We start from the raw sequence: 21,345 nt of genomic DNA, 5'->3' as shown, positions 1-21,345 counted from the left end.
TAGAATCGATGATGTTTTTCTCTGGCAGCACCACAGGTGGGAGAAGGACAAACATTGAATTTACTTGGATGTTTAGGTCTGGATTGACAATTGACTTGTCATCTGTGTTTGCATTTGCGGGGCTTAGCTAGATCTTAGGGCTTCTTTGGGCACTGATCGCGGTGTTTTGGCCGCCATCTTAGGTGGGTGTGCTGTCGACTTGGGCCGACTTTAGGCGCCATCTTTGAGTGGGTCCAGTGGCTTCACTCGCAGGACTCCCGCGCACTGGAAAGGGTATTTAAACCACTCCCTTTTGGCCACAGGTAGACCTACTTGCATTTACTATTCGCGCGCTCCTCAGCGCTGTAACTGCCTTATTTTAAGCTTTTAATCCGCTATTGCGACTTGCACTACTACTGTGTGGGCGCTTGTGGCTGTACTCGGGGGGTATTTAGGGGGCATACAGTCAGGTACTCACTTGCACTGTAATTGTTGACCCACCCGCATTTGCGGGGCTTAGCTAGATCTTAGGGCTTCTTTGGGCACTGATCGCGGTGTTTTGGCCGCCATCTTAGGTGGGTGTGCTGTCGACTTGGGCCGACTTTAGGCGCCATCTTTGAGTGGGTCCAGTGGCTTCACTCGCAGGACTCCCGCGCACTGGAAAGGGTATTTAAACCACTCCCTTTTGGCCACAGGTAGACCTACTTGCATTTACTATTCGCGCGCTCCTCAGCGCTGTAACTGCCTTATTTTAAGCTTTTAATCCGCTATTGCGACTTGCACTACTACTGTGTGGGCGCTTGTGGCTGTACTCGGGGGGTATTTAGGGGGCATACAGTCAGGTACTCACTTGCACTGTAATTGTTGACCCACCCGCATTTGCGGGGCTTAGCTAGATCTTAGGGCTTCTTTGGGCACTGCTCGCGGTGTTTTGGCCGCCATCTTAGGTGGGTGTGCTGTCGACTTGGACCGACTTTAGGCGCCATCTTTGAGTGGGTCCAGTGGCTTCACTCGCAGGACTCCCGCGCACTGGAAAGGGTATTTAAACCACTCCCTTTTGGCCACAGGTAGACCTACTTGCATTTACTATTCGCGTGCTCCTCAGCGCTGTAACTGCCTTATTTTAAGCTTTTAATCCGCTATTGCGAATCGCGCTACTACTGTGTGGGCGCTTGTGGCTGTACTCAGGGGGTATTTAGGGGGCATACAGTCAGGTACTCACTTGCACTGTAATTGTTGACCCACCCGCATTTGCGGGGCTTAGCTAGATCTTAGGGCTTCTTTGGGCACTGCTCGCGGTGTTTTGGCCGCCATCTTAGGTGGGTGTGCTGTCGACTTGGGCCGACTTTAGGCGCCATCTTTGAGTGGGTCCAGTGGCTTCACTCGCAGGACTCCCGCGCGGTACACTATAAGAGGAGATGCATAGGCAAGCGCGCAGCGTGGGCGCGCAGCGGGCGCGCCGGCGTGGCGCCGGAGGTGCGCCAGAGGTAAGCCCGTTTGCGCTCCGGACGCGCGTAGCGCTGGACACGCTGCTCCAACTCGCCTGGCATACTCCAGGGAAGAACTCTGCTTGGTGAACCAACACCCTAGCATGGGAAAACAACTGGCCTCCCCGGCGGTCCCTTTGATGAGTGTAAATTGCGGACTATTGAATGTCCGTTCGCTCTGCAAACATCATGCAGAGACGGCTCTTCTTATTGATTCATTGCAGCTAAATATTATGTTTCTGACTGAAACTTGGACCAGAGCGGAGAGTAGTGTGGAGCTTGGCTGGGCTTGCCCGTCAGGTTATTCTATCAGGCACATCCCGCGAACCAATGGGAGAGGCGGTGGAGTGGGCTTTATTTTTAAGGACTCTTTTTCGTTTTCTCATCTTGAAGTTAAATCAGTCAAGGGCTTTGAGCTCATGGGCTTCTCTCTGAAAGATCAGAGTGGAACACTGGTTGCGGGGCTACTTTGTTATCGTCCTCCCACCAGTGTGATATCATCTCTTCAAGATCTGATAGATCTGATCTACGATCTATCCAATTCCCTCGCCAGATTTTTAATCCTGGGCGATTTTAATCTATGGCCCAGCGGTCCTTATGATCTCGCATATCGAGATTTTTGCCAAGCATGCAATAATCTTCATCTCACGCAGCTTGTGTCCGCCCCTACTCATGTTAAAGGCCATATCTTGGATATGATCTATGCAGCTGAATCGTTAGTCTCGATCAAGGAGGTTGTGGCCCAATGCTGGACAGATCATGCACTGATCCATTTTTCTATTCTCTTACCAGCTGGGTCGCTGAGTAATAGCGTCCCGGCCAGGCCTAAATTTAGGAGGCAATGGGCTCGGCTATTGAAGGGCTCTAACTTACCCACTCTTCTGCCTAGGGTTTTTGCCTTGGGTCAGAATGTGGAGGAGAGCTATTCCACTCTTTGCCAGCAGCTGCTTGAGTCGCTCGATAAGGTGATTCCACTGCATAGGGTGAAAGATAAGCCGCTAAAAGCCACCCCCTGGCTCTCTAGTGACCTTCTCCAGCAGAGACTTCGCTGTAAACAGGCGGAGCGGGTCTGGAGAAGGCACTACTTGGAAGCAGATAAACTGCTTTATAAAAAAAACCTCCAGGACTATAAAGTACAGATCAGGATGGCCAAAGCCAAGTTCCTTGAGGCTACCTTGGCTAAAGCAGGTAATAAGTCCCAAACTTTATTTAAACTGGTTAAGAACCTTTCCAATCCAGCCTGCGCCACATCTGCCATTCCGGCCTCTCAGGAACTATGTGACTCTCTAGCCTTGGCCTTTGAGGAAAAAATTAATACCATCTTGAATGGACTTTCTGCCTCCAATCTGACTAGTCTACCCGCCTCCTGTTCCTCAGATCTGGTCAGTAGTGCAACTCGGGAGGTTCTTGTGGAGGAGGCAGCACAGCCCCGGCTGACCTGCTTTCCCACTCCTTCCCTGGAGGACTTCTGCCTGTTGGCTAATGGTGTGTCATCTGGTTCCCCGCTAGACCCATTACCACATAAGTTCTGGAAGCTGTTTCAGGGGGAGCTTTTTCCACCGCTCCATTCCATCTGCTGCCAGTCCCTTGCCACGGCCTCGGTCCCGGATAGCTGGAAACTGGCAGTGGTTACTCCACTGCTAAAAAAGGCCACCTTGGACCCTTTATGCCCGACCAATTATAGGCCCATTTCACTTCTGCCTTTCTCGGTAAAAATCTTAGAGAAATTGGTCACTAGGGTCCTGTCCAGCTTCCTTGAATCCAACGACCTTTTGGACATGGCCCAATTTGGATTCAGGCCGGCCCACGGCACGGAGTCTGCCTTGGTGACCGTTCTGGACGACCTGCGTTCGCGTGTCGACATGGGAGGAGCGGCGTTCTTGGTGCTGCTCGACATGTCGGCCGGGTTCGATACGGTTGACCATGCGGTTTTACTTGGCAGGCTCCGGGAGTCCGGGGTGACCGGCTTGGCCTTGGACTGGCTGGCCTCGTACCTCTGTAATAGGCAGCAATCTGTGGCCTTGCCGCCTTTTCGATCAGCGGTAAGAGATGTAAAACAGGGTGTGACGCAGGGCTCTGCAATTAGCCCGATTATTTTTAGTTTATATCTTTGCCCTCTAATAAGTTTGATCAAGTCATTTGGCATGTCTGTCATCAACTATGCCGATGACACTCAACTTATTTTTTCTTTTGAGGGCAGGGAAGCGGTCTCCATGGAATCCTTTCACCGCTGCATGACTGCAGCAGCGGATTGGTTGCGTCAGAACTCGCTGCAGTTCAATGGAGCAAAGACTGAAGTCCTCTATTGTTCATTGGACCGAACGCCCCGTCCTCTGCCAGAGGGGTTTTGGCCTTCTTCTACTCTAGGCTCTGTAGCGGCGGCAGAATCTGTCCGCAACCTAGGCGTCCTGTTCGGGCCTAGCCTCCAGCTGGATGCCTTCGTCAATAAAACCACGGCGACTTGCATGTTACTGCTCCACATGTTGCGGAAAATTCTTCCGCTACTTCCCCCCTCGGCAAGGACGGAAGCAGTGCGTAGTATCATCCTCAGTAGATTAGACTACTGCAACGCACTGCTTCTGGGGGCCCCTGACACCTTGGTCATGAAGCTACAACGGGTGCAGAACATGGCAGCCAAACTAGCTCTTTCACGGCCATGGTCTGCCTCGTCTTCTCTTGCGCTTTCGGATCTTCATTGGCTACCGGTTCAAAAACGGATTTGTTTAAAATCTTCTTGTCTGGTTTTCAGAGCCCTGCATGGGCTTGGCCCAGTGATGTTGCGAGATCTATTCTCCTGGTACTCCACTGCCAGACTTCTGAGATCCTCTTCGGCCTTCCTGGTCACAGTCCCCAGGATAAAAAGTGTGAGGATGGGCGGCCGCTCTTTCAGCTTTACGGCCGCCAAGCTTTGGAATTCCTTACCTTTGTCCCTAAGGTGCAAGCAGGATCTCTCGTCTTTTAAAAAGGATCTCAAAACTTACCTCTTCCCGAGAGCAGTGTAGTTAACATCCGTAGGAATGTCTGTGGTCAAAGTGCCAGGATACCCTTTGGGTGACAGCTGCGCTCTATAAGTATGCCTACATTTACATTTACATCTGAATCTGACCTTTTAACCCACACCAGTATTACTTTGCTTCCACACATATACATATCCATTCCCTTGCTATTAATTGTAGTGCCTCACGTTACCATACAATATTTCTTTAAAGCTAGACCTATTGGCATTGCCAGTGCTTGTTTTTGCATTACTGCTGGCAACAGTACCTGCTGCACGGAGGGGATCACTTCCGGTATCTTGCATAGAGTGCCCAGTAATGTAATATTGTTTAATGTGGTCACTATTACAACACTTATAATATTAGTAGATCTCGATGCTGGAATTTAACAGAACCAGTGTATCCCAAAGCCAGGCACTGAACTGCTCTCTTCTGCCTGACTCTGAATTGACAGATGTTAGTCACCATACCCATCTATAGTTTATCCTCTTCCGAATCTCCCAGCAAGAGTTAAAGTGTAAAGTAATTTTATGGGGAGCACTTCACAGCAACAACTTGATGGAAACCTCCAAGCTGTTCCATAAAGAACACTCGGCACAATATTAAATATAAATGACATTTTGCACACTCTTTAACTGGGCCAGGTTTGAACCACCAACTCAGATATGGGGTGCCTTCTAGCATGGTACAGAACCTTCTGGTCCACTATCTGCATATATTAAAGGAGAAGCACCCAGGTTAGGTGTGATTTGAAGAAAATGATGACAGCAGATTCAGTGCTTCATGAATGATAGTCTCGGAGGTGTGAAAAGACCTGACGGCTTATCTTGCTTCACATTTGGCCGGACAGATTCAATCCTGTAACACAACTGTCATTTTGTTTTTGTTGCAGGTGAAGCTGGTGCCAACATCATAGATGTTTCCAAGGAAGCCCGCAAGCGGTTCCTCGGCCCCCTGCATCCCTCCTTCAACCTGGTCAAGATCATCCGCAAATGCATGTACAAGACCCTGCCCGATGACTGCCACCTATTGGCCACGGGGCGCTTGGGCATCTCACTGACCCGCGTGTCTGATGGCGAGAACGTGCTCCTCTCAGAATTCAATACCAAGGAAGAGCTGATACAGGTGGGTGGACAGCTGGCCACGGTCGCGGCTGGTGGCAGATATGGCTTTGGCAGGGTGGGTTGAACCTGTAGGGTTGTACTGGGGTGGAGAGGCCATTGCAATGCTACATCAAGAAAATGCGGGGTGACGGGTGGAGTGGGTATGCAAGGGAAGTTGAAGGAAGGAGACCACATGGGCTATTGCTTCCTCATCGCATCACAGTGGGAGTCATTTGTCGATGCGGAACATGTTGAAGTGTCATTATGTTGGTGGAAGACGTGCTTTGCCCCTAAAATCCTGTGGATCAATAATGTACATAAGCAGGGGCAGTCTGTGTCACACGTGCACCCTGGTGGAGGTCATTGAATATACTGCAGGGACTTTGAATATGCACCCTGAGTGGGTTTGTTTAATGCCCTACCATTGACCGGATCTGAATTTACTTTTAGAGTTTGAAGAGGGCTGGTGCACCGGAGATTAGGTAAGAATAAAAATCATTTTCTTGTGCTCTAAAACCCGTCCTACTCATCCTTGCGTCTCTATCTGTAGGAAGGAACATGGCGGTTTGTTTCGGGTAGACAACAGATTGAAGAGCTGACTCCTTCATAAAGTATACGTTGACAGCATTCTGAACAAAGTAAACGTTTGCAAAACGTGTTTTTTGTGTAACGTCTGGCCAGAGGGGTGGCGAGGAGAAGAGCGCAGGCCAGACCTCCTGTTCACATTTGTCACTTATACCAGGGCCCTATTTAGAATCCATTATTTCTGTTCACTGATGCCACATGTGTGAATGGTCATTAAATTGTAGCACCTGAGCTGATATTGCTAACTCCGTGCAGTGAGGTAATATCATAATGCACATAAAAAAAAGGGCCAACGTTCACTTACCTTGCACGTTTAATGAATTTACAAATATGGGTTGGCTCTACCAGCCAAGAGGTTCTGTAGAGCTCCCTTTATCAGGGCCGGCTTTGGCGCTGTTGGCGCCCGGTGTGACAATCTTTTTTGGCACCCCCTCCCCCCATGACCTCCTTCTCGGATTCCCTCACTACCACTGGGCAAAAGTGGCCCTCATGCCTTAATAGACAAACTCTCACATACATTTCATTTGTTTTAAAGCACTGGTAAAAGCTGAGTTTACTAATAAGAATGTACCCAAACAAACCATTTTCAGCAACATTAGGAATAGATAATGAAAGACGGGGGGGCATAATGTCCTAACCTATTTTATGTACTTTGCATGCAGCTCTTGGATGACAGTTAGCAACAGTCACTGTTCTATATTAGGGTTGTATCTTATGAACTGCTGTGACAACAGGCTATCGGTGACAAAAGTAGTAATCAACGTAGCTATCCACATCAAATACCGATCTGTGATCTGCACGGTATGAGTTCTTTGCAGTTGGCATATTAACCCTCTGCGCTACTTTATAGTGAGTCATAGCTGCCTCTAGGCAAAACTCTGATCTCTCACTCTAGCAGGAACATTAATCACAAGAGTTGTCTTGACATTTTTAATGCTGCCTGAAAAGTGGCTGCACCAAGAACTCTGCTACAGGTGTTTATAAATCATAATTTATTGCTAAACACAGCGCCCCCCCCCCCCCCTTCGCCGAGATCAGCGCCCCTCTCCCCAGGTCAGCGCCCAGTGCGGTTGCACCAGTCTCACTGCCCTAAAGCCAGCCTTTGCCTTTGTTGCTACATGAGGTGTTTGGTGATAGTAATGACTGCTTTTATTTTTCTTCCAGGCCTGTGTCTGCAGCACGTTCATCCCTGTGTACTGTGGCCTGATTCCTCCAACTCTGCAGGGAGTGGTAAGTGCTCGTTTGTTGGGCTACCAATGTATGTTATGCCATGTTTGGTCATGCGTGGGTTATTTCTAGGGCAGCAGCATGCCGAGGTAGTGGCCCCAGGGAGTTCTCGCCTCTGTGAAGTGGAACTACTTCCCCAGAACGCGCCCGCGTATGCTCAGTGCACCCTATGAGCTGATGCGAGTTGACGGCTGCTGTCGGCTTGGCCGAGGTTGGCTTCCTGATGTGAGCTATGGAGGCTGCCTGCTCCCTTCCCCCCACTGCTGCTTGCCATTACTCAGGCCTTGCGCCATATCCCTCCGCTGGGGACATGGAGTTTGGACAGGAATCCTGATGACACCGTGCATTCCGTGGCTGGGCGCAGCTGGCATCAGTGGAAGAGCTTTTGCACTGGAGGACAGGCAGGATGGGCAGAGCTTTGCCAGGGAGCTCAACGTGGACAAGGCAAGATCGTTGCCAAAGTCCAAAGGCCAAGTTGATGTAAACTTGAAAATTACAGTCCATGGATGGAGGGCTAAGTCCTTAATTCTGTAATGAATTAATTTGCATGAAAGATAATGATAAACATGTGCCTGTAACTCTACGTCATACATCCCATATAATGCTTCTATTGAGTTGTGATATATCGTGATAGTAATCTCTTAGGTCAAATCTTCAGCCTGATGTTGTATAGGGTGTCTCTGAAAGGGTTCCAAGTGGAGGAGGGGATTGTGAAAAGTCAGTTACAAGGAAATGCAAGGCTAGTGACACCGCACTGAATTGTTTGCTTTCCACGGGGGAAGATTACAGGATTCAGCAGACAGTGGCGTGGGGCTGGATGAGAACCACTGAAGCAAGTGAGGTCATTGATGGCTGGATTAGTGAGACCCATTGAGTGCATGCAGCACAGCTGTAGTTGAGGAATGAGTGAAAGCCCACCAGCTTCTAGGACTCTGCGGTGACTGAGTGAGGCCTCTTTGAAGCCAGTGATAGGGGAAAGAATGAGTCTGAGTTTAAAAGAGATGGTGCCTGTGATGACATCCTTGGGGAATGAGACACTATTGAGCTGCATATAGGCAATGATACAGGAATGAGTCTGGCCATGTTAAAGTGTATGAGGCGGCTTTGGAGTGTTCAAGATTGATGTTTCAGGAATGCGTGAGGCTTTGTTAATAGGTGTGAGCCGGTGATGCTGTGAGGAGGGAGCCCCTTGATGTGCAAGAGGGCAGTAATGTGAAAATAAGAAAGACGATGTTAGAGCAAAGAATGCCAAAGCTGCACTGCCATCAGACAGTCTCATTTGTTCACTCTTGCCATCTTCTCAGGGGCATAAACCTGTTTAGACTGGTAAAGGTTAGGCAACATCTGTTAGAAACTCTCCTGTTGCGTTTGTCAGGTTTTTCCCTTCTGGCTATCCATGGAATCAGCTATTTGTGTTCAGTGAACATTCTTACTGATCTGAAAGAAATCCATCACACCCTTTTAAACCCCCCAAAATCAGCTTCCAGTTTTTCCAAATAATATATATTTTGAGAGGAAGGTGTACCTATTAATAAAATTTTAAGGCTACAAAGAGAAGGGTGGATTGTCTCAAAAATGTGGGAGACCTCTTAACTTTCCAGAGATGGTTTGAGGGCTATTGGTAGTTGATAGAGATCGGAAATTGCCTCGTATGCTCTGGATTGATCTGCCAGTCTGATTTTGATGTCGTGGATTGGAGCAGTTTTTCTGAGTCTCTTAATTTAATTCTGGGTTGCACAGTTCATTTTAAGGGGTAGCACTACTTTTGCTCTGCGAGTGGGCCCATACGTAACCAGGCAAGTCCCCGCTGGTTCGATAGAGATTGCTCTAAGGCACTGAGGGAACTGAAATGTTCCCTCAAGACGAAACCACGGGATTCACAGATTATTAGGCTCAGTAGAGAAAGGTATAAAAAAGAGATTAAAAGGAGGAAACTTGCCTTACAGGCAGAAGCATGGGCAGATCTAAGAGAAGCTGGGGAAAGAAAAGATTTAGCGGGGTTCTGGAGAATCATCAATAAACCGACCTTTTTAGAAAAGGATTCTCCGGAGATAGGGGCTAATATTCTTCCGGAGCAATGGGTAACCCATTTTAGGGGTTTATATAATTACGAGCCGGGTACCCATGTGGAACCACCGGAATTTTTAAGTCAGGCCCCACCAGTTACATTCACTCTTAAGGAGATTATGACAGGGATGGAGGGTCTAACAAAAAATAAAGCCCCGGGCCCGGACGGAATTCCGCCAGACCTGTTCCTCAGTAATATAGATCTATGGGCTCCCTTGATGACTAGGGTCTTAAATACCGCTATTACCTGTGGTCTCCCCCCTTCATGGTCCAAGGCGATCATTGTACCAATTTTTAAGAAGGGTAATAGGGATGACCCGAAGTGCTATCGGCCCATTTCCCTGATTGACGTATCGGCCAAACTTTTGGGAAGGGCAATCCTGAATAGACTGACGGAATGGACAGAAGAGAACAACATCTTCTCGGATACCCAGTATGGGTTCAGGATAGGGAGGTCCACCAGTGACCAGTGCCTAAACCTATATATGCTGACTGCCAAGTATACCCTGGCCAGCGACGAACCCATGTATATGGGATTCATGGACCTGGCAGCAGCATTCGATCACGTCAACAGAGGAAAGCTGTGGGATATGATGTCAGGTATGGGGATAGAAAGTGGCCTAATCACCATACTGAGGGAACTGCATAGTGACACCACGGCCAAGGTTAGATTCAACAGGGAGGGAGGCCTGTCTGACTCCTTTCCATGTAGGAGTGGAGTCAGACAAGGTTGCATACTTGCCCCTTTTCTGTTCTCTCTTTATATCAACAACCTGGAGCAGTTCCTTCTGGGTTTAAAAACAGACTGCCCGAGGGTTGGGCTGCGGCATATCCCCGTCCTGCTTTATGCAGATGATGCGGTTTTATTAGCAAGAACACCACGCAGCCTACAAACCCTGATAGAGGGGTTTGTGGAGTTCATGAGTAACCTAGACCTATTTGTTAACCTAGGGAAATCATATGTGCTTCTGGCCGGCAAAAAACCTTTCACCAAATTTGTTTACACAATTGGCTCACATTGCTTGGAGCAGGTCAAGACGTTCTCCTACCTCGGGGTAACTTTTGACGGTGCCCTGCAATTTACCCCTCTGGTGACGGAACGTTGCACAAAAATGATCGCTTCTAATGGGGCAATAGCTGGATATGGCAGGAGGGTGGGCAGATGGAGTCCGGAACAGGTGATGAATCTGTACGGCTCCATAACATGCTCCAAAGTAATTTATGGGGCAGAAGTCTGGGGGTTTGTGAATACAATTAGTATCCAACAGGAAGAAAATAGGTATTTGAAAGCAATCCTGAGGGTGCCACCCAGCACGGCTGGTTTCATAGCCCACAGGGAGTTAGGGAGACCATATTTGGAAGATTTAGTAAAACTTAGACCTATAGTGGCGTGGTTAAAAATATGGATAAACCCGGATGCGCATTTAAGTAGAGAAATACTATTGGACTGCCTAGGTAGGACCCATTCAATGCGCATCCCCTGGCTCAAATACGTGAAAAATACCCTGGAGGAGATAGGGCTGGGGAATCTTTTCACGAACCCTGCCATTATTTCAGCACAGCACAAGAAACTAGTAGGGGAATTATTTTTGGGGCAAGAAACCCAACGTCGAGCTGATGCTGAAGGAGTGAAAAAGACTGTAAGGGCCCATGGATTGGTAAAAAGTGTGGAGGGTATGGAGCCTTACTTATTTCTTCTGCATAATGCACAGGACAGATTTTTAATGTGCCGTCTCAGACTGAATCTGCTCCCCTTCATGTTGGCTATACCTGCAGGGTTTACCTCATCTATTGAGCAGAAGGGTCCCTGCGGCTGCGACAATCGGTCTCCGCAGGATACCCTTCACTTTGTTTTGCTTTGTCCCTATTTTTCCATGCCCAGGCGTAGATTCCTTGTAAATATTTTAAAAAAAGCGCGACTGGAACACGCCAGGGATGCCCTAGTATTTCTGTTAAAAGCCTCTGACCCATTAACGCTATGTAGCATTCTGAATTTTATTAAAGTCGCTATTCGTTTAAGACAGACAGGCGGAGATGAATGAAAAATTGTGAATTTGTATTTATTTGGCCCTTTGTTGGCAAATCTTTTTACTGTATCAATTATGTACAAGGATCCCAATTAGTATTTAATAATGTTTTATTCTTATTTGTGTATATAAATGTGCTTTTATGGTGTTTTTTATTCACCGAATAAAGATTCTTGAATTGAATTGATTGCTCTGCGAGTGTCAATCTGCATTGATTGAGGTAGCATTGAGACTGCCACCTCCATGGGGACACATTCAGAGGAGACGTGGCTTGGCATATGCGGAATATGTTAGATTTTCTCACTGACATTTGGCTCCTTATAAAATCATTAACTGCAAGCTGGACATGTCCGGCACAAGTCCACGCTGTCACAGCATCCTTCTTCCACACCCTGAGGATGCTGAGGAAGATCTTCAGATGGCTCCTGAGCATCACTATGAGAACCGTCGCCCACACTCTCGTCACCAGCAGGCTGAATTACATGAGCTCCCTCTGTCAGAATCACCAAGCAATTCAGCAGAAGACTACAAACCATCCAGAACGTAGCAGCGGGACTCATCCTCAGCCTTCCATGCAGGACTTATATCACAGGACACACCAGGAGCTCCACTGGCTCCCAATACACAAGCATGCTCCGTTCAGTTCAGTTCAAAAGCTTTATTCGATTTGTAAAACAAACCATACAAGCAGAACAAAATTACCTGTGTAACATACATTGCTAAAAATACATCAAGGTCACTAAATTTAAAAACAATCTAAAAACCATCGTAGACATAATAATAAAAAATGTTCTAAAAACATGATTTGACCGGAAGAAATGGGTTTGGACAATACATATTCTGTTGCCTAATAAAACTAAATTCATTTATAATACATTATACATACACAAACAAATATACAGACAGGAAGCCAAAGTTAAACCAAACACAGTCAGATGTATCAAATGACTATGGCTTTCCTGGCAGCTGTACATTTTAATATATATGATGCTACGAAAAAGCAGGTATCCATATCCTTTAAGGAGCATAGTAGCTGTAAAGCATTCTTCGTAGAACGAACATTGTTTTTTAAAAAGACGGGCATGCTCCATTCAAACTCCTCACCCAGAAAAGCACTGCACAATACAGGCCCAACTGGCCTAAAGAGTTGCACCTCCTTACAGCAGAGACCCCTCTGCTCAGCTGGACTCCTACTCGCACAAAAATCCCATGCATACACAGAGACAAAGCTGGAGGTCAAGCCTTCTCACACGTCGCTCCTAAAGCGTGGGACGATTTCCCACAGCCCATCAGAGCCTCTTCCTCTCTTTTTTTCTGCAAGACGCGAAAGACTTGGCTCTTCGAATTACCTTTATCCCACCCTTCAAGGCGAGGCTCTTGCACCTACTTAGCACCAGGATACCCCCGCAGGTGATAGCTCACTTTACAAATACACATAACATAAAAAGCCCAAAGGCCTCGGACAGTCCTCCTTATTTCCTGAGGTGCGACTGACTGCCGCAGCCCTGCCAACCTTCTACTGTAACTTGAACAGTGTGGAAATCTGTCACATTTGGGCCAGGCCATTTGTGAGGTGCCTTAGGCTGGATAAACATAATTCTAAAACTAACCTCAATGGTAACTAGTGTGGAGAGTGGTATAATTGGGTAAGCAGTTGGGAAGAAGATGTGGCTTAACGGTTAGAGTGGGCAACCTTGAAGCTGAGGAACTCAGTTAGAGTCTGGCGGCAGGCTTAAACATCCTGTGATTTTGGGCAAATCACTTAATCTCCTCGTGCCTAAAATTGAATGTGTCTGTCTGTAATGCAACTAATGGTCATGTAAAGCGCTCCGATTCCTTCGGGTCGAGTTCGCTATATATTAAACTGCAAACAAAAAAATAAAAAATTGCACAAAAGAGGTGCAGCTTGGTGAGTGAGCTGTAGAAGGGGTAATGTCCAACGTGCAGAGGGAGATGAGTAAGACATTGGAGCTTAATAGTACTGCTCACACGTCATGTGGTCCTTTGTACCCCAGCCTCTGGTGGGCTTGACACATGAGGCAACTAACTCCTGATTCTAACAATGGAGTCCAGTGGGCTCGGCTCTTGATAGGTGTCTCTTACCTCATTATCTTTAGTTGAACACACAATTGCCATTTCGTCCTTAGTGCGTTTTTGAAGAACATTTTTGAAAATGTAAGCGGTGATCTCTTCAGCCCAGTTGATTCAAAAGTCGATCGAATGCTCTTAGGACACTCCAATTGCACCCTTTTTGTGTTCTGCACATCGTGGATTTTCCCGCTAAAAACGAGACAGGAGGCAGTTGGAGTGTGCAACAAACTGCATCCTCACTTGTCATGTTCAACTGTGAGCTGTACTTGCATTTCTGCCTCCAAAATGTCTGTTTGAACCTGCTGCCTCACCGAATTGTTTCATGATCTCTGAGAGAAAATAATGACATTAATCAAACTAAGTCGGCATTGTAAGCTTAGGTGCTAGTTGCTCTAACGATCCGGAAAAAATGTGTCTTAATTTGTCCAAAGCGTTCCCCTTGAGTACTGGCCTGTGTGTGCTGGGGCCAAGAGAAGACACAATTGAAAATGGCAGCGGCGGAGGCGGGAGAGTCGCGCGCATGGAGTTTTACAGCTTTCCCGGTAAGCGGCTCACGTGCCTTCCACGCGGATGGCAGCCTCGTGTGAGGGAAAATAGGTGAAAGGCCACCGGGCGAGAGTTATTTTCAGAGCCGCCTGGTTAATAATATGTAGACAGTGCAGAGCAGGGTGCTGACAGGGGAGTTCCAGCTGCTTCCACAACACGAAGCCAGGCGTGTTGTGTCACTCAGTGTTTTTGTGGTGCTGCATGCCACTTCGGCAAGCCACAGCTGGGCGTTTTTGGGAAATTAAATGTTTACGCCTTAGAGTATCTGCGGTTATACCGTGTTGGCAGACTATTGCATACATGCCAAACCATTTTTTGTGGAATGTAGACAATTCCAATGTCCAGTTGACACAAGAGAATGAAGCCCTCTTTAAAATGTTTCACCTTAGGTTTCGCCCTTGTGATTAATAATAAACAGTTTTTTGTTGTAAGTTGTAGCTTTATGACTAATTGTACAATATAAGTTACAGAAAGTCTGGTAAAGTGTTATGACTTGTTTTATGTACAAAAAAGGTATTGTTTTGTGTTGTTAGAAGTGGTATGTGCGGGTAAGTAAAGCAACATTTTGAAATAATAAAGAGGGAAATAATAGAATTCATTAATGTAATAGCAATATTAGGTGTTTGAGGAGTCTGACAACTTTTGGGCCTGGTGCCACTGTACCTGCTGCACCACTCAAATCATGCCCCTCGTGCCTGCAAGATAACTACATTTGTAAGTGCCTGTGTAATTGTAAAATATATCAACATTTGTTGTTCAGAGGAGTTCTTACAGCTTTTACCCCCGGTGCTACTGCACCTGAAGCACCATTGAAATCATGACAACAGTGCCTGCTAGATAACTGCACTTGTGAGTTTCGTGTTTAGTAGTACAATTTAGCAATATTCTGTGTTTAGTGGGATCCCTAGAGCTTTTGGCCCCGGTGCCACTGCACCTGCTGAATCATTCAAGGCAATCTCCTTTTAACTGCAAGGTAACTGCAAATGTGACTGCCTGTATAGCAGTAAAATATAGCAATATAAGGTGTTAAAAGGAGTTCTGACAACTGTTGGGCCCGTTGCTTCTACACATGCTGCAACATTCAAATCATGACCCTAGTGCCTGAAAGATAACTGTACTTATGACTGCCTCTTTAATATTAAAATATAGCAATATTATGTGTTTAGTAGGGTGCCTAGAGCTTTTGGTCCAGGTGTCACTGCACCTGCTGCATCATGCACCTGTGAACTACATGGTAACTGCAATTGTGACTGTCTGTTTAGTAGTAAAATATAGCAATATTAAAAATACATTTTAGTAGAAAGTAGTATGTGGATCAGGATTTCAGGACCCTCATTGCATCTGGCTCAGAGCTTGGTGGGTCAACTATCCACCGTCACCCAAAAAACAATGTAATGCAGTTTACATAATTCTATAATGTTGATTTCTACCACAGTCCCTGGCATACTCTGGGTCAATGCCAACAGTGATCTGTGCTGCTGAGCCAGGGGGCAAGTAACAATAGACAGCGGATGGCTGAAAGGCACAACATACCCTTTTGGCAGCGACAGGTAAACGGCTCCGTCTGCTGAGGTTTTCAGTATTGATAACTAACACAAGCGCATAGAATGCCAGCTGAGGGCTAAATTTTAGGAGGCACTGCAGAAGGCTAGAGCGTAAGAGGGACATCGTGGACATACTCGCGCACAAGAGGTACTTTCACAGCCACATTCTGCCAACAGCGCTATAAATGTGCAAACTGCACATTTCGGCCCGCAGGCTGGTTCTGTTTGGATTTCTGCTTCAAGCGGATATTCAGAGGGGCTGAGACTGTGCCCTTTACAGCGGCAGGTCCGACCCACTAAACAACAGCAACAAAGTAACGGGCTGCACCAAATGCTAAGCGGACCTTTGGCAAGAGAGCCAAAGAAGCTGCCCCAGATTAAGGGGAAAACGGCACCCGCCCAGCGGGAAATTGCCCTGTACCAGTAAGGCCAATCTGCCATGATTTCACATCAGAAAACTTAGGATCGATCCCGGCTACCCTGCCTGACCAAAATGTGTGATTGTAGGCAATTGCTTAATTTCATGTACCTTCTTCTCCTTTAAGTTCACGTTTGAGAGCGTCCTGAAAACATCATTTTGGGATGTGCGCTGTACACACCCTCTCTAGAATATGTTTTAAGAGACTTTCATATTACTCCACTTGAAATAGCAACAGACACTACATGTAAGGTACATGACCTCTGTCTTGTCACTTGGTTCATTGATGGCCTCCACTTCAGAGCTTTGTGGGTGGGGAAGGGACGCAATTAAGGTTTCACATTCATGTTTAGAAATATACTTATTGTAAAAGGTCACTCGGTGCGATGAAACTGTCCAATGTACTGGATGAAGTGAGACCCACCCGCAGGTAAAACATTTGAATTTTGAAGAAGCTTTATTAGATTGTTACATGAAATTCTGCATGTATTGTATTGCTTGGGCGGCTGAGTGAGGCCGACGGATGAGCTCTCTGCATTAATCTGCTGGCTCGCCCAGCTCCGGGTGCAGCAGATCAGAATGGCGATACCTTAGTTGGCAGGGCCCACTCTGTTCCTGGCAGGGTGGGCCCTGCAGCAAGTCAGGACTGAGGTTCACAGAGAGAGAGCTGTTCGCAATAGCTGCCCAGCTACCAAACCAGAGAAAAAAATAGAAGCAGGACAGATCCTTTAATATTAAAATAAGCTTGAACACTAAGAAGCACCATAAACAATGTATTTGGTCTAGCAGGGACCGGTCCTGAACACCAAGAAAGACGGATGTAGTCCTACCCAATAGTGGCAGTGGGCTGGCACTCAGCTGGCATCAGTGACAGGAATATGAAAGGAATTGCTTAAAGACAATTGAGTCAAAAACCCTATAGTGGGAAATAAGAACAACAGTGGCATGAATTCACAAAAGGAACATGTATTTGCGGTGCCAGTGATATTGTAGAAAATAAACAGGCCATGACAGTTCAGTGCCAGCTTTGACATCGCCCCCGCCCTACGCACGCACATTCACTGTGTTTTTGCCTGTGCACGAGCTTGCAGTTTTCACACCTGGCCGATGGCTCCGCTTTTGCAGCGACAATGTGGCATATTTGCAGCAAGTTTACTAGTGTGCTTGCACAACCTTAAAAAAAATAACGAGGTCAGTTGGACACATGTAGATTCTGTTCTCACTTGCGTGTAAAGCTACCAGCTGATGGCGACCAGCTGCCGTGCCACTCGTGAATCACCGGCATACTCACGGACTGCGCATACAGACAGAACAAAGGAAAAAGAAGGTATCGCTTTTTAGGTCTCGCCTGTCGATGCGCATGCGCATCGAGCAAGCGAGACTATAGGGGCTCATCCAGACTTTATCTAACTTGCAAGGAATCGTGGCGATTCCTTGCAGTGCCCGTGACTTTTAAGCTCAATGCGCATGTGCATTGAGCTTAAAAGCGCGTGCACATGCCCCCAGCCGCCTGCCTTGCCTACTCTCTCTCACAGCCTCCCCCAGCTCCGCCCCCTCACTACTTGATTGCACGGCCGCTAGGCCGTGCCTCCCCTACTCTCCTCCCCCCTCCTCCTCTCCTCCCCTGCCTGCCTGCCGCTAGGCCGTGCCTCCCCTACTCTCCTCCCCCCTCCTCCTCCTACTGCCGTGTCGCACCTCTCCCCTCTCCGCCCCCTCCCCTGCCAGCCGTGTTACGTGTTCTGCTGCTTCCCCCTGTCCTGTCTCTCCTCCTCTCCCTCTCTATACCCTCCCCCTCCCCCCCACCACTCCCATCAAGTCCCTCTGGCCCTTCCCTCCTCCCCGGACCCCTCCTCCCCTGCCCCCTCCTCCCCTGCCCCCTCCACCCTTTCTTGTCTATTGCACTTCTCTGCCATCTGTCTTTTCTTGCGGAGTGATGCTGGCTTTCACAGCATGCCGAGCTGCTGCGTGCGTCCCTTCTACATTAACTGGCTCCTCTCTCTTCACCGACCACTTTGGCGATCGGCGTCCTGAAGCAGCAGGTAGAACAGTGTGAAACAAGCAACAGGGACCGATGCTGGGGATTAACCTTCCGCAGACCAAAGCCACCCGACCTGTATAACTCTGTGTCAGTGGTGCGTAGTGTCCTGTGGCCGCATCCAACACTTCCTGTGCAGTGCATATCTGCCCTGGTGAAAATACTTTCTCTGGGGAGTTTCCAGCAGTTTAATGGCTTCACTGGTATTTCCTAGGGAATGGGGCATTGCACAGGAGAGTGTGCCGTCGCCTTTCGGTATCTTTTTATGCGTCGTCCCGCCATGTACTATACTGTCCCCTTGCACACGTACAGTTATATGAGAAGGTGCTCAGCAGGGGTAGGCTGCATACATCCTTTTGCTGCCACTGCTCCGAATGCTAGTCTTCGTTCTCCCTGCTCCTCAGTTGCGGGGCTGTGCTCACACCGCAAACAGTGGTCATTAGAGCTCGGCCATACGTGTCAACGTTTGGGAGTAAGCGAGAGGGAACTTAAAGTTGTCCCAAATTGGTTTGCACGTTAACTTGCATTTAGCTAAATTCTTTGTTTCTTTATGGAATGCATTAAAATCGCCAATCAAAAGGATACACTTCTTTTCAACGTGCAGGCTTCAAGACAAACCAGCATTGGCCAGGTGATTATTTATGCAGCCCCTCACCCTCCAGGCTCATGCTGTGACAGCACACTCCTCCATCCCTATGGGCGCCCAATACTCTCCCCCTCCAGGCTTGTACTGCAACATTACACCCCTCCACTCAAAGACACTCCCACGCCCCTCCCCCCACGCACCCCCCATGAACATACTGTACCATTGCACTCTTCCATCCCAGGACACTCCCAGGTCTTCACCCTCAAGACTCATGTTGTGCATCACGCTCCGCCGTCTCTGGAGGTGCCCAAGCATCTCACCCTCCAATATGGCACTACGACGTCACACCCACCTTCCTCAGAAACTCCCTGGCCCCTGACCCTCCAGACTCTTACTGTGACTTCGTACTTCACCATCCTTGCAGGCGCTAAAGCTCCCCACACTGTGCCACCCCACGCCTCTATCCTAAGATACTTTCAGGCCCCAACTCTCCATTCTCATACAGTGTCATCATTCCCTCCAACACTGGACACTCCCAGTCCCCCAACCTCCAGTCTCATGCTGTGCCATCACACCCCTCCATCCACAGGTACTCACACGCCCCCCCACCCTCCAGTCTAATACCGGTGCAGTCACACACCTCCGTCCCCAGGCACTCACAGACCCCTCATCCTCCAGTCTCATGCTGTGCCATCACACCCCTCCATCCACAGGTACTCACACGCCCCCCCACCCTCCAGTCTAATACCGGTGCAGTCACACACCTCCGTCCCCAGGCACTCACAGACCCCTCATCCTCCAGTCTCATGCTGTGCCATTTCACTTCTAAATTCTCATTCAACTCTTGTATTGCATCCTCTTACTCCCTGGCCCTGTAATCTCCAGTCTCGTATTGTGACATCATACTGCTCTATCCCCAACCACTCACATCCCCCCCACCCTACAGTCTGATTTTGTGCAGTCATGCTACTCCTTCCCCAGGCACTCCCAGGCTGCCTACCCTCCAGTCTCATACTGTGCAGTAACGCTTCTCCTTCCCCAGACACTCACAGCCCCCCACACTCCAGTGCCAATCTGTGCAGTCACACTTCTCCTTCCCCAGAAACTCACAGCCACCACACTCCTCCTTCCCCAGACTCTCACAGCCCCCACACTCCAGTGCCAATCTATGCATCTAGCGAGTCACCCTGCTGTGGACGGATTGGTTAGGCAAGTGATGCTGGGTGGGTGTCCAGGTAGCTGGCATTGGCAGTGCGCCTTGGAGCATTCAAGGATGGGACAATATTTGCAAATCAATCTTGAGCGACATCTGAGAGGGTGGCTATTTTAAATCCTACCAGGACCGCCAGAGTTCTCCCTTAACAAATGCCAATTTTTCCACTGCCTCCAACTCTAGCCTGCACTCTCTGATCACCAGGCAAGGCCATACCGGGCATCAGGTGTTTCCCTAGGAGGCTGAAAGGTATGGATGCCGGTTTGGGGGCTTCCGGTTGCCTGCTAAATGTATTATAAGGCCGACAGCTGATAAACCATTTGCTATTGGCCAGCTCGCTATGGCACCGAATTTTGCACATTACAAGAATGTGTTCAATTGTGGCCCGCGCCACACAAACGCGACATCGCCATTCATCAGCCTCCTTGTACCCACTGGAACCTGTGAAAAGTAAAACTCACAAACTACACATTCTTCCCTGCACTTGTGAAAGGGCAATACGAATATTTAGGCCGAAAATGTTCTGCTGCACACTTACACTGCAAGCTAGCGCCATCTAATACTTTTTAAAGAAATAAACTAAAAATAAATGTATCCATTCCAACTAGACCGACATCAGCGAGCCTTGGTCCCAACGCATTTCTTCGGAATGACCTCTTGCTTTCCAACGTGCTCAGAAATACTTTATGGCCTTTTATGCTTCCATATCCAGCAGACAGCTGCAGTGATACACTTTTAATAAACCGGTAACTTGAAGCGTCACCAAAGTAAAGAGAAGCTTTTTATTGTGTTTCCGGTGAGGCTTGGAGCGAGCCCTGCCTGGTGCCTGCACCCCGCTGGGCCCATCCCTTCAAATGTTCACCTGCTGTGAAAAGTCAAGTGCCTCCCTTGCCCGGCAGTATACTTGAACCCTGCCAGAGGTCACTTACCCTATTCCATGACAGGTATGGCTTTCCTGTCTCTCCTGTAGTTGTCTTTCGTGTCCCACCTATGTCAGGGGTTGCCCTTTTACTCTCCGGGGATGGCACTACTGGATGCTGCCCCTTCCTACCAGGGTTGGCCTTTTAGGCCCACCCTCTTGTTGCCTCCTTCTGTCGACAGGACTGCAGCATCCCTAAGCAGTAGCAGGCACCATTACAATATCAGGAGATCTTTTGGGCAGGATAGATGTACATAAAGCACAGACCTGCATTCCCTGTTAACTTGGCCTGGAGCTGGATGTGGGTGTAGACATTCAGCTGCTAGTGCACATTGTTTTACATCAGAACATTTTTAGACTTAAACAGCAGCTACCATGCCATGTTAGAGAGCACTGGCTGCAAGGTGCCCCTACTCTCCTCCCCCCTCCTCCTCTCCTCCCCTGCCTGCCTGCCGCTAGGCCGTGCCTCCCCTACTCTCCTCCCCCCTCCTCCTCCTACTGCCGTGTCGCACCTCTCCCCTC

General features: G+C 48.2%; 1 protein-coding gene across 1 annotated transcript in view; it reads left to right on the top strand.

The window, feature by feature from the left end:
* The window catches only part of PNPLA2 (patatin like domain 2, triacylglycerol lipase), a 119,810-nt gene that overhangs the window by 61,043 nt on the left and 37,422 nt on the right, over positions 1-21,345 (top strand). Inside the window, exons 2-3 of the mRNA XM_078682800.1 lie at positions 5,355-5,587; positions 7,315-7,380. Of these exons, the coding sequence (XP_078538926.1) occupies positions 5,355-5,587; positions 7,315-7,380 (299 nt within the window). The remainder of the gene's footprint in view (positions 1-5,354; positions 5,588-7,314; positions 7,381-21,345) is intronic.

Source organism: Lissotriton helveticus, chromosome 3_1 (genome assembly GCF_964261635.1).
Source record: "Lissotriton helveticus chromosome 3_1, aLisHel1.1, whole genome shotgun sequence".
Classification (NCBI taxonomy): Eukaryota; Metazoa; Chordata; class Amphibia; order Caudata; family Salamandridae; genus Lissotriton; species Lissotriton helveticus.
The sequence above is the reverse complement of the archived record's forward strand: the minus strand, read 5'-3'. Positions and strand labels throughout refer to the sequence as shown.